Genomic DNA, 13,665 nt, shown 5'->3' with positions numbered 1-13,665 from the left:
GTAGGAGGTCTGCCACCTGCGTGTCTCACTGCACATGCCAATCCTTCCCTGAAATGTTTCACATATGACATCAAACTTAACCTATCTTGCATGTATTAAATTGCACATGGCAAAAGACAAAGTTTAAATCGATCAACTGAACAACAAGTTGTAGGAGTGAAAACGTTTTGTCCAGTCGAGAAATTTAAACTTTGCTATGGATCAGACCTGGATGACTGAGGGATTACACAGATAAATTGCAGATGTTTATTTTGCTCAAGATTCCCTTGCAAAAACATGCATTCTTACTGTCGGGTCGCCTCTCAGAATTTACCTGCAACTTAACCTGATAGTCTCACCTGGTTGTCTCCAAGAAACATGCAAAGAAAAACAATAACTTTTTCATGGAGACAAGTTGAAAAGTAAAATAATGCTGCTTTAAAGAATAAATATTAAAGGGGCTTATGGCGTTATATGTGTGTGTTCAGTTTTCTAAATTATACTATGTTAAGATGCAAACTACATATCCTCTTTCACTACATTCATACATGTGATCTTTGGTCTTCCTCTTGGCCTCCTACATGGCGGATCTGACCTCACCATCCACCTTCACACTTTTTGACTTTCAACCATCTGTTTAAAATTGTAAATGTAAAATGTGTGTAAAATCTCCCGTTCATTTGCTGTAGTGTGAAAAAATGTGTTTGAACCATGTGACTAGAGAACAGCTGTGACCTACATCTGACTCCAACCATCACTAATCACAATATACCTGATTTTTAAGGGACTAAACCAGGACTAAATCAGGACTGTATCAGGACTAACCCAAGACTACTAAACCAGGGCACAATCAAGGCTAAAACAAGCTAGGTCTAAATCAGGACTGACCCAGGAATACTGAACCTGTACTAAACCAGGGTAGGAGAAAGCTAAGAGTAAATCGAGATCATGACTTACCATGATTAAATGAAGACAAAACCAACACCAAAATAGGACAAAACCTGCACTGAACCAGGACTAAACGATGACCAAACTAGGTTTAGGCAAGAATTTAAGCAGGATAGAGCCAGGATGGAACCAGGACTGAACCAGGTCTGCACCAAAGATTCCTGGTCCAGGACTACAACAAGTCTGAACTAGGTTTAAATTGGGAATTAACCAGAACTATTAGACCAGGACTAAAGCACGTAGGACCAGGACAAAGCTAAGATCAAGACACAAACCACAATTAAATGAAGGCTAGGACTAATGAAGCCAGGACTAAACCAGCACTTAACCAGGATGGAACCAGGATGGAATCAAGACTAAACCAATACCACAACAAGACTTAATGAGGACTACACAAAAATGGAACCAGGACTGAAGCAGGACTGAATCAGACTGAATCAACTATAACGATATATATATAATAATATACTATATATAATATATAATAATATAATCAACTAACTATACTAAACTGGGTCTAAACCAGATGTAAACAGGTTACATCAGACCTAAATCTGGACCGGACAGTATTGTATTTCTAAATATGCAGAACAGAAAGACCAAAGTGAGCGGTCAGATGGTCACATGACTGCAGTCACATGGCCCGCTGTGGGGCTGGTGGAGCCTCAGGTCCAGACAATTATCCCAAACACTGTCTTCACTCAGTCCACTGCCCTGTCTGCTCTCATCACATCAGTGACACAGCCCTGGTACTATACAGCCCGGAACACAGTGAGAGTCAAGTGGGACTAAATACTCAATATGAACCAGACTGAGTAGAGAGATTTGTATTGAAGATTTTGTAACCACATTAGAATATTGATATTGTATTAAAATGAAACCAAAATGACTTAAAGATAATGCATACAAAATGTTAAGATATTATTTTTTTATTTATTTTATTTAACCTTTATTTTACCAGGTAGGTCGGTTGAGAACCAATTCTCATTTTCAACAACGACCTGGCCAAGAGGCAGAAATTTCAACATACAACAGAATAACATCCATACAGGCAAAGACAAGACAAAACAACAACACTAAGACAGTTCCTATTTTCCACTATTTACATATATACACATAGGTGAGCAGAGCAGACATAGGTGAGTAGAGTTTAAAAACATTATCAATATCACTCACCGCTAATAGAGGGATGGATTTGAAACATAACATCTAACCTATATTTTAAAAAAATGATAAAATCCAGGCAATACAGGCATTACAATTCCCAATTATTTTTCCAGAATTTTAAAATGTATTTATATGATGCAGTTTTGTTAATTTGTACACTTAAAATGCTTGTTCATATTGAAATAGCTTTTTTTTTTTTTTTTTTTCCAATAATCTATACTGGAAAAGGTTCAAATTGATCACTTACAGTGTCTTGCCATAATAACCTCAAAGAATGTCAAGAATTGCCCACATTGCTCTTACTAACTTATCTCCTATAACCCTCCTGAACTTCATCTAAATTGAGAAGTTAATCCGTAAGGAGAATCTGAGCCAAAATGGCTGTCTATGCTGCTGATGCGGTTGTCGTGGAAACAGAGGTTTATAGACCAGCCCAAGACGGCATAACTGTCACAGTGACAAACAACAAGGTAATCCTTTCTTTTGTTCTACATTCAATCCCTAAACACCTCAGACCTGGGTTAGTCCAAGTGTAATTCAAATAGGCGAGATAGTCTTGGTTCAGTCCTTTAATCTTCACATTTCCTTGAAGTCTGTTCTGATCCAACAGAGTGATTATTTGAACAAAGGGAAAGGATTATGAATTTTAAAAAAAAGATTATGAAAAGTTTTTGAATTAACTTACATTATAAACTGATGTAAGTGACTACAGAAAATGTAGCCCACATTTTCAGATCAAATGATGCTCCTAAATAAAATCTATACCTCAAGCACATTCTCACAGTCTAAGACCTTTTTATGAAATGTAAAGACAAACGTTGACATTATTTTAGAAATTAAAGTTAGTCAAGCTGACTGTTTGCATGTTCCGAGCCGGGCCAAGTACACAATGCAAAGTGGACCAGCTGGGTTTTGTATAAGTCATGGTAGAAGACACTTAGAGGGAGCCATGAACACCTCATATATCCTAAACTGGTCATCAAACCTGCAAACTCCTCACTTATAGATGCTTTTGTCCTTCTGTCACTGTTTTATATTTTGAAGATGAGACAGTTATTTTGCCCCGTTGTTTGAACATCCCACATTTGGTTCTCATGGAGGTTTTTCTTCTTCCCACTGTTTTTCCTTGCAGAAAAGGGGGCTCTAAGAACAAGGCTGCTCTGATATCTGGTTATCCATTTGCTTGATCCCTCTGAATTGCTCAATCTGCTTGTCTTTTTTTAATGTTTTTGGTCTAGAATTTTGTGAAGGCCTGCGACGTGACTGCTCTTGTGATTTTGGGCTCAAAGTTATAACACCAAAGTTATAACAGATTATGAGGTTATGTTTGAGAGCTCAGTGACATGCCCAGTAGTGTTAATTACCACAGCTGGTCTAAAAAAGGGCGAACCCAGGACTAAAAAGAGGGTATTTACAGCAATGAAGACCCATGATTAAAGTGAAAGTAAAACATGTGACGGATGTAAACAAGATATAAAACAGGACTGAACCAGGATCGATAAAGTCACAATGTGTTTCACCTATCATGAAACACATTTTTTTAACTACTACTACTACTACTACTACTACTACTACTACTACTACTACTACACACATTTTACAACATTTGACTACTGTTACATGAGGGAATTTGTAATGTAAATGATAAATGTCTATTATATTTGAGAAAACCTGGAAAGAAAAACATGTATTTGGCGCTGATGTTGACCAAAAATGACGTTTCTTACTTTTCCGTCCTTCGTCGTACATCTCTTCAGTTTCCAACTCAGCTTCGGACGCGCTCTGCCCTCTCCATCTTCATTTCAGTTTGTATTTTACACTTTTAATCCAGCCATATTCTATTCCTTTTTCTGTTCATTTCAACAAGTCATTCCCATTGTTGCCTTTTTTTTTGTTGTTGTTGAAAATATAAGAAAATATAATCCACAAAAATTCTGTAAACAATATTCCGTCCGGTTTGGTTCTTTTGCGCGCAGTGACCCCGCTCCTCCTGCGCGTTAATCTGCCTCCACGCGCGCACCAGAGAGTGGAGTGCACGTGAGAGAGAGAAGGATTAGAGAGAAAGAGAGAAACAGAGAGGTGGATGGATGGATGGATGTGAGTGAAAAACAGAAGCGGGAAACGGGCTATTGTGTATTATTTTTGAGGTGGATGGGAAGCAGTGAGGGACAACATTCTTAAGTGTCTCTCCTACTCTCTTATATTGAATATTAAACGTGCTCTATGTACATTTTTCTGGTCGCCTACCAGACCTGCTCGCCTCAATTGAGATGTCAAGCTTTACCTGTAATGTTCCACAGTATGGCATTAAACTAATCTGAATGGCATTAATTTAATTGCAGGTGTTTTTATTGCTGAAAGAACTCCTGACCTGACATCTACAACTCTACACTCAGCACTCAATTTAAAACTCACCTCTTTTGTGTAAAAACTATTGTTCTTTGAAATATAGATTAGAATATCCAATGGATTACCTCATACCAAACCTCCTTCTGATGTCCTCTCCTCTGATTGGACAGAATGGGGAGGACATTTCCTGTAAAAAAAAAAAAAAAAATTGAGAGTGAGGTGGCCTACATGTGTATACTTGAGGTAAATTGACTTTGTGTAAGAGAGGACAGTGTGAAGGTCAAAACCTCCTCTCAGCACGGTCTATGTGTGAGGGTTTAAGAAAGTGAGTTAGAAAATAAGGAGAAAGAAACACAATCTCTATTTTACTTCAATATAAAATATGTTAAGTTAAATGGTTAGATGTATTATTATTATTTATTTCATTTATAAAAAGCATGTCTTTTAGGTGATCTTTATATTTAGCTATTACTACTATTGCTGCTACTAGATCAATCCATCAACCTGTGGCAGTAGGAGCAGTGGGATAACTCAGTACTTGATGATGTCAGAGACCCTCTGAGCCAGGATTCATGCCAGAACCCAGACTAGACACAGACCAAGAGGAACCTCAAGATCTGGAAATCCATGTTTTCACTGGTAATACATTTATCAACAAATATACAACATATTCTTTTCCTGCTTTCTGGTGTTTGCTCTGTGCAACGGGACCACTCTCTCTGTGTTAATCCACATTAATCCTGCTCTAATCCAGACCTCGTCCCATATCACTTGAGTTTATTTCCCCTTCAGCTCAATAACACTACATTTTAGACAGGAGCAGAGCAGACTAGGGCAGAGACAGAGGAGCAGTCACAAGGAGCTAGAAGGGCAGACAGGAGCAGAGCCAGTGGAGCAAACAAAGAAGCAGAAGATAGGAGCTGAGACAGAGGAGTAGACAGGAACAGACAGGAGCAGTAAGAGGAGCAGTCAGGAGCAGAAACAGAGGAGTAGACAGGAGTAGACAGGAGCAGAGACAGAGCAGTGGACAGACACACACAAACATGATCCTTACTAAATCAGACCTCATCCAAATCTAATGCTAATAATAAAAATCTATAATAGACTACAAGAGTACAGACATTTTACACAATTACACAATATTTTATTTCTTTAATGAAGCATCAGTTCAATAAAATGGTAGATTTTTAAAAAACTGTATAAAAATAAAAGCATGATATAAAATATAAACAAAACACAGAAGGACTGGTGCAGTGGAAACATGGTTCAAAATTGTAGCTGCTTTAGTTCAGAGTGCATTGTGGGTAGTGTAGTTCCTATAATACAATTGTGTTGAGTTTATTTGCTGGTGGTTGAACACTGATTTAGAATTATAATGATTCGCCAAACAATATTTGAAAAAAAAGTCAGGATATCGACAAGTTACGGAATGATACATTTAAAACCATTGCTGTGTAATGGTGTGTAATAAAACTGTGCACCTACAAAGCAGTGAGCAATACTGAACGTTTAGTCTTTGTGTCCGGGTGAATACACCTTTTCACCATGACAATGTAGTGTGACAAAATATTGTAGTTTTTCCCATTATTAAATTGTTATTCAGTTGATTTAAGAGATTCTAGTCTATTTCCAGTTGTAACCTGTGGACCTAATAAGTTTCGTTCACATTCTACAATTTCAAATGGAGGGCATGGGCTTTTATATCTCTATGGGAGATTCACTGTTTTTGAAAGGACCATTCAAAATTATGAAACACAAATATTGAACCTCATTGTTTTTAGAGATCGGCTCCACAAAATTGCCATTGGTCATATGGCTTTAAGTCCTTTTAACAGACAGCAATCACACCTTTAGGATTGAATAATGGCACCACTTTCTGAAGCTATTCTGAAAAAATAATTTCCCTTTTGTTTATGTAAACTGACAGAAAAAGTGTTGAACTCTGAGCCTGTTTTTGTTTAATCTGGATAGGTCTAGTGATTACAGAGATACAAACTATAGAGATTCTAATCTAGAATGTTCTGATGTTATGTGAATACAATCTATAATAATGAGTCTTGTGTAGTGTTCTTTCCTCCATCGCTACGTGCTATGATGGTTCTGGCTGATCTGGAGTCAGTTTAATCAGGTCTTAGTCCAGTCTCAGGAGCTGTTTTCATCTCTCTTTAGCTGTTCTGAGGTCTGTGGTGATGGGGTCATGTTGTATTGTCTGGTGTAGCATTAAAGCCAACATGCCAGCTCTGTTGGTCATGGCGGTGCGGAGGTTCCTCTCCTGCTCAAACAGTTCATCCAGTTTGTACCACTGAAGAAAAACACAATTATTATTCATTAGTTTTATATTGCAAAATTGACATTGCATTGAATAGAGAGGTTTCAACTTGAAAATTCTAACTGATTCAGTGCAAAGATGCATGTTATTAGCAATTCAAATGAACTGTTAAAATAGCTCTAAAATATGTGATAGGTCAAATATCGTGTACCAGGGCAAACATTATAGTATTAAGGTGTGATGATACAGTATAGCTTATATTGGCTTCAATATAAACACGCATAACTATAAATTAATTAATTATAACCTGTAATTTTCAAGTACTGAGTCTTGAGATCCAGCTTTGTTCCAGTTGTGAAATACATTTGATATAGTAAAGATTATTTCTGTTGTCTTGAGTATTATAGGAGAGAACATTATAGGTTATATAAATGATCCTTACCACTCGGACTCTCTCCAGATCCACTTCGGCTCTTCTCAGTTTCTCCCAGCAGTAGTGCTTATTACACTTCCTCTTAGACACTCGACAGAACTCTCCTGTCGGCTCAAACACGTCTTTGACCAGAGGACATCCACACACCTCATCAGCTGGGATCTGGAATAGTTAAAGAGAGTCAAAGAATTACCAAATGCTAACTGCTGTAATATTATTGTATATTGACTGTATTCATATTTTCTCACCTTGGGATCTCTGGAGTGCTCCGGGCACAGCACCTGCAGTCTCTTACAGTAAGTTTTACTCTGAGGGTTGTACACATCACAGAACAGTCTGGTGGCTCTGGAGCACAAATCACCAATATGTATAAGTAAAGTCTATGTTTTATTCACAATAGACATGAAATGAAACCGTGAAAACAAAGGCATAAGGCTACATTTACTTGCGTCTGACCATGAAGTTGTGATAACCTAACCTCTCTAGTCTCTTTTTCATGCATTTGATTTATAGAGCACTTTTCTGGACACTCAAAGGCACTTTACAATGCATTATTCATTCACTCAATACTCCACACCAATAGATTTTAGCTTTTCACATTATTCTATATATGGCCCTTTGATGAGTGCAGCTGATGTGGGACAAGAGAATTTCCTTCAGCTCTAAAACTCACCCCTCGATGCGGGTTGGATACATGGAACCGAAGGAGGTCTGGCTCTCATACTGGAGACACATCCACATATTCAGTTAGTACATAAAATAAGTTAAAGTTAATGATGAACACACTGTGTGCTCATACACACCTTGGCATAGCACCTCTCCATGTGCCGCAGCGCCACCTTGGGATTAATGGGATGACTGCATGACACACAGAAGATCTGGAGGTCTGTGTCATCCCCCTCTCCCTCTGGCACCTGCAAAAACAAGACAATTAAATACTAATATATGCACAAATCACTGAAACAGCCTGGGTGGTTAGCGTGTGCGTGGGTTGAGTGTTACCTCCTCATCATGCTGAACCTGCTGTAGTTTAGCGTTAGCAATGATTCCCTCCAGTTCATGAAAACGCTTCTCCATAGCCGTTAGCTTAAGTCGTGCTGCCTGCTGCTCCCGCCGAATCCGCTCCAGCTGTCTGCGGCCCATCTCTTCGGCAACGCACGGGCTCTGCTGCCACTGCTGGATCCTCTGTGGCAGGATCTCATAGATACGGCTGAAAGAGGAAAGAAAAAGGAATTTATTTTTATATAACTCACTAATAGCTCTCCACAACCTGGCCCCTCCATACCTGTCTGACCTCATTCACATCTCCACACCTGCCCGCTCCCTCCGCTCCTCCTCTTCCCTGCACCTCACTGTCCCTCCTGCCCGTCTTGTCACTATGGGGAGCAGAGCCTTCAGCTGCTCTGCTCCCCAGCTCTGGAACTCCCTCCCCCATGACCTCCGCAACACACACTCACTCTCACACTTCAAATCTAAACTCAAAACTCACCTGTTTAGAAAGGCCTTCTCACCCTGACCACTCTGACCATAACTGCTCTGTCTTTTAATCTATATTTGTTTGTAAATGTATTTTTAATCATTTTACATTGTTCTATTTGTATTGTGTATGTGTGTATGTACGGCGACCTTGAGAGCCTTGAAAGGCGCCTAACAAATAAAATGTATTATTATTATTATTATTATTATTATTAATAGGGTCGTCAATAGTATCGAAAATCAGATACCAATCCATACTGAAACTATATACTAATACTGAGCAGGTATCGATAGTGAAAAAGTCACATTCACAGGACAGAAATGAATCTTTCCTGAATAGTTTCAGAATGATCTTGAGCTGTATCAGTATAAGGCCACATAGACAAGTATACACCTATAGACCACTATGGAATCTACCTGGACCACTGAGGGATTACACAGATATCAGAGCACATGGTAACATAAAGGAAAGTACTGTGATTTAATTTTGAAAATGACATTCTATTGTCTAAATAAAGAGTGTTTTTAATTATCAACGTGGTATAGGAATCAGTAGAGTATCGAGTCTATTCATTACAATCGAAATCAAGTTTGAAATTTTTGTATCGTGACAACACTACTCACTAAATGATGAATAATGCAATCCTTTGGGTATGTTGAAAGGCACAATATAAATCCACAGACTGTAAGAGAAATATTACAAAAAGTACTGACTTAGCAGCGAGCTTCATGCCACAGTCCTCGGAGCAGTATTTGGAGTTGTTTCGAGCTGGTTCCACACAGCCTGGCCCCAGACACTGTCTCAGGCCCAAAGCACAGTCTTTAGCCCCGCCCTCTCCACGCTCACTGTGCCGTACCCTCACACGGTGGCGCTGTTTGACCTTATGTTTGCGCTCCTCCTTATGCACAGACTCCTGGAACTTCTAATGAGATAATATCATTCACAATATTTTCATAATTAAAAAACAACAACAATACAGAAGCAAAGTCAATATTTACAAATTTTAACCATCCAAATGTGAGCTATACCAAATTTATCAACCACACAAGTGATATCTGTGACTCTGAAACAATTGTAGTAGCAGAAGTAGTGTCATACAATCATACTTGTTTGTACCATGTTAGTGGTAGTAGTTTTAATACACTTGACTTACAAGCTTCACGTAGTAATCACAGTCACATTAGTAGTTGGAGTAGCAATAAGTAATGAAGTAGTAGCGGGGGCAGTAGGTGTAGTACTAGTCTGTACCTTCTTCTCTGTTTTTTTGTCTCGTCTCTTCACATGTTTGACCTTCACAGCCTTCTTCAGAGACTGACCCTCCTCCTCTTCCTCACTGTGCCACACCTACAACATCAAACAAGACATATAAATAACATTAACATCAATAGAACACAAGGCCAGATGTACAATTAACTTTTAATAGGATCTGTTTCTCACCAGATCCCTGTACCCAGCTGCCTTATACTGCTCATACAGCTCCAGTTCACTCTCGCTGTAGGCTTCATCTTCATCTTCATCATCTGTGTGAAGCCCTTGCCCTTTCCTCTGCAGGCTCCGACCCCTGACAGGCGGACGGCCAACCATCTCCTCCTCCTCCTTGACTCTGAGCATCTTCTGCTCAGAGAAGATGACAGAATTAGATATAAACAGCAAAAAAGCATCTGCTAGTATTTTTACTTACCACAGAAAACAACAACAGAAAAAAGTAACTAATGTCTCAGTCAAAGCCAGTTTATTAACAGCTTAAAGTGGCTGTACTGTACTCATTTTTGTATCTGAGCAAAATTTGTCTTGCACTGGTATAGATATAGTGCAAAAGCAGTTCTGAGAATCAAAATGAATCCCCTGTGTGCTGTCCCCATCTAATATCGTCGAAGAACCAGGAATCGTGCCGTTGCCATGATACTTGTCATTAGCTTAAACTTTACTCTGGCTTCTGAAAGTTGAAGTAACAAGCATATAAATTTGTTGTGATGAAAAACTAGGACGCTAGGAATGTGTTAGAAAAGTGAAAATAAAAAAAAGTGAAATAACTTTGACTTGCTGCAAACTGTTTAAAATACACTAGTTCTGTTTTGTTTGTTTTTTTTTCCCACGATTTTAAGTTTAAGTTTTAAGTATCAGCTCAAATTGGAACATGTATGAATAATTACTTTAATAGAAAAGAAAACTGTATTCGCTCGTAAAATCTGGATGTTATTTTCTACAATGATTATCTATTTAATTATCTTCTTTAAGCCACAAGGGAAATAATAATAATAATAATGGCACATAACTCCATTTAGTGGATTGTTTACCCTTTTAAGGTAGGGCTTTACGACAAGACAATTATAAACGAGGACCAAACTAAATTTCTATAAAATATATTTTTGTATAGCACAATTTAACAGCAGTCTCCTCACAGGGCTTCACTGTACCAGCCACATTTGAATAACAAACAAGTGCAGTTTGAAAAGCCCACCTCTTTTCACATACACACTCACGACTGCTCAGGAGGATGACTGATAATAGACTCACCCGGGCTCTGACTTCACACTGCCGCAGCCGACACTTCTGCCTGATGCGGTTTGGACCTCCAAACTTCTTCATGTCTTTGCAGAAGTCACACTGAGCGCAGTCTTCTGTCCTGAGGCACGCGTCACACTCCCCACACATACGAGCTGAGCGTTTAATCTGGGAGAGGCAGACAAACACAGTGAGGACTAATCCAGGACTAAACCAGGTTAAAGGACAGGTTAAACTGGTTCTAAACAGGGATTAAACTAGGATAAACACAGGACTAATTCGATACTAACCACAAACTACATCAGGTCTAAACAAGTACTAAAGCAGATGTAACCCAGTACTAATCCAGGACTACAACTAGAACTAAACCAGGACTGTTCTGGGTCCATAAACTCTAAATGAGTTTAAAACCTAAAGCAAGTCTAGACAAGAAACAAACCTGGACAGGACTGGACAGGACGAAACAAAAGTAGGGCAAACTAGGCTGGATCAAACCAGTACTAAACCAGGAAGTAGGAAGTGTTTTTGTGGAGAGGGAGGAGTTATATTACCTGCTGTGAGCCCCTCCTCTTATCCAAGTTTGAAGGTGGCTGATGGAAATCCTCAATATCCAGTTTCTCCTGCCCTTGATCCTTCTCCTTGGACTTTTTAGGACGATATTTAATCTCTAATGATGGGTCTTTCTCTGAATCAAAAACAAATGCTTTAAGAGTAGCTTTTCAAAACTAATAATTAAGTCAGTCTAGTTTAGCTTTACTTTTTTGGAATAGTTAATAAAGTTATATGGGACCTTATTTTTAAGTTAAGGTTAAGGCAGGCTATACTTTGTTATTTGCATTTGACCTACTGTTTAATATTAGGACCAATATCTGGAACAGTGGACCAGATCAAATCTGAACCAGAATCTTGATAAGGTTTACCAAACTGGATCCCCTCCAGATTTATGGATTTTAAAGGAGACATATTTTTTTTCACTTAGTATTGAAATATGGGACCATTCACTTTCTGTTCAAAATTACAGAAAGAAGAATCCTCACCTCTTCATCATAGCATTTCATGGTAGCAAGCAGCAGATGTTATTAGACTGTTTTTGAAAAGTGGCTACATAACATTTTAGATCACTATGAGGATGTATGTTTCACTGGGAGTGAAAATACAACTTTTGAGTCAACTAATTATGAGGGGGAAATTGTTATAACATGGTTAAAAGCTCGTACTCACCTCGACAGGAAGGACAGTACCAGACTCGTATGGGTTTAGCAGCTTTCTCTGATATACCAATACAGTCTCCATGGAACCACTCAGCACAACTGTCGCACCCTCTGAACAAATTAAACACTGAAATATTTCAATCCATCTTTATAAGCAAGGACTAAACCAGGACCCTGTGCTCACATCATGAAACAGTTGATGTCTGGTTTTCTGCAGAGGCAGTATACTGGAGCTGATGCATTTTCCAAAGCGACAGGCCCTTTCCGTTCTGTTGTTTTACTTTCTGGCTCCTGGTCCTCATCTTCCTCATCCTTTGGACCATGTTCAGCAGCTGCCTCCTCAGCCTCATAAAAATCATAAAAGATAGACAAGGCAAAGTTATTCCTTCTTACATAGTAGCCTATATTTAGAATTTATTTTAAAAATGTCATGCCAAAAATTGGTTAATATTTGTATTTATATTCAGTCAAAGTAAATGTATTTTTATTTAAATCTTATTTATCTACATCACCAAAGCAAATTCCTAGTTTATGAATTTATTTTAACTTACAGTGGCAACAAACTTTTGTTCTGATTCAGATAACAGTGTTTAAGTAAATAATTATTTAAATACTAAATATATATATACCTTTTTTGTATAGTGTAGGATATGCTGCAATGTCAAAATAAATACTTCAATTTGTAAATCAAACTCACCCAGTTTAATTTAAGCAATTTTAACTCTCTTATAAACAAATAATTGCTGAATCCACCGTTTAATTGATAGGTTTATTTCTCATCAGACATATTTTCTATAGTTTTTCTGATTATACATGGTCGTACATTGGGGTTTTGATTTTAAACGCCACAGTTAGTATTGTGGAGCCTCATAAAAATCTTTTAATGTTCCAGATGTGAGGATGTGCAGCTGAAGTGAGTGAATGACACGTGTTTTATTTGCGCTCACACAGAGCCCCATCCACTGTGTATGTTGGAGTCAAATACATGATCAGGATTAGGCAGATTAGCCACTTTCCCCGAGATTTAGCTCCGTCTGAGATCCTGTGCAAAAGGATGCTGCAGTTTCCATCAACATCTGCATCTACCAAACCCAACACTCACCATCGCGAGAAAAGGTTGTATTGCTTTCTATTCCTTTATTGATGATCCTTCCCGACTCCAATCGTTTGAGGCTTTTGAAGATTATAAAATTTGGCAAAATCGGGATTTTTTTTTTTTAGCAGAAATGGCTTTGTTTTCCGCTGCGTCTTCTTCTCCCGTGTCCAGTTTGGAAACGTGGATGCGCTGGATTATGATGTGTCCAGCGCATTGAGGCCATCTTCTGGA

The 13,665-nt window shown here is 38.4% G+C and overlaps 1 protein-coding gene across 1 annotated transcript; it reads right to left on the bottom strand.

Moving 5' to 3' along the window:
* Positions 1-5,569: 5,569 nt before the first annotated feature.
* cxxc1a (CXXC finger protein 1a) lies at positions 5,570-13,603 on the bottom strand. Its single transcript, XM_055222863.1, has 14 exons — positions 13,441-13,603; positions 12,523-12,683; positions 12,349-12,449; positions 11,679-11,812; positions 11,140-11,295; positions 10,060-10,236; positions 9,871-9,966; positions 9,336-9,544; positions 8,148-8,355; positions 7,949-8,059; positions 7,819-7,868; positions 7,394-7,490; positions 7,155-7,307; positions 5,570-6,745 (listed from the first exon to the last, which is right to left on the bottom strand). Exons 1-14 carry the CDS (start codon positions 13,441-13,443, stop codon positions 6,599-6,601), a joined length of 1,803 nt encoding a protein of 600 aa, XP_055078838.1. The 5' UTR covers positions 13,444-13,603; the 3' UTR covers positions 5,570-6,598.
* Positions 13,604-13,665: the final 62 nt, after the last annotated feature.

Source organism: Periophthalmus magnuspinnatus, chromosome 7, assembly GCF_009829125.3.
Source record: "Periophthalmus magnuspinnatus isolate fPerMag1 chromosome 7, fPerMag1.2.pri, whole genome shotgun sequence".
NCBI classification, from domain to species: domain Eukaryota; kingdom Metazoa; phylum Chordata; class Actinopteri; order Gobiiformes; family Gobiidae; genus Periophthalmus; species Periophthalmus magnuspinnatus.
The sequence above is the reverse complement of the archived record's forward strand: the minus strand, read 5'-3'. Positions and strand labels throughout refer to the sequence as shown.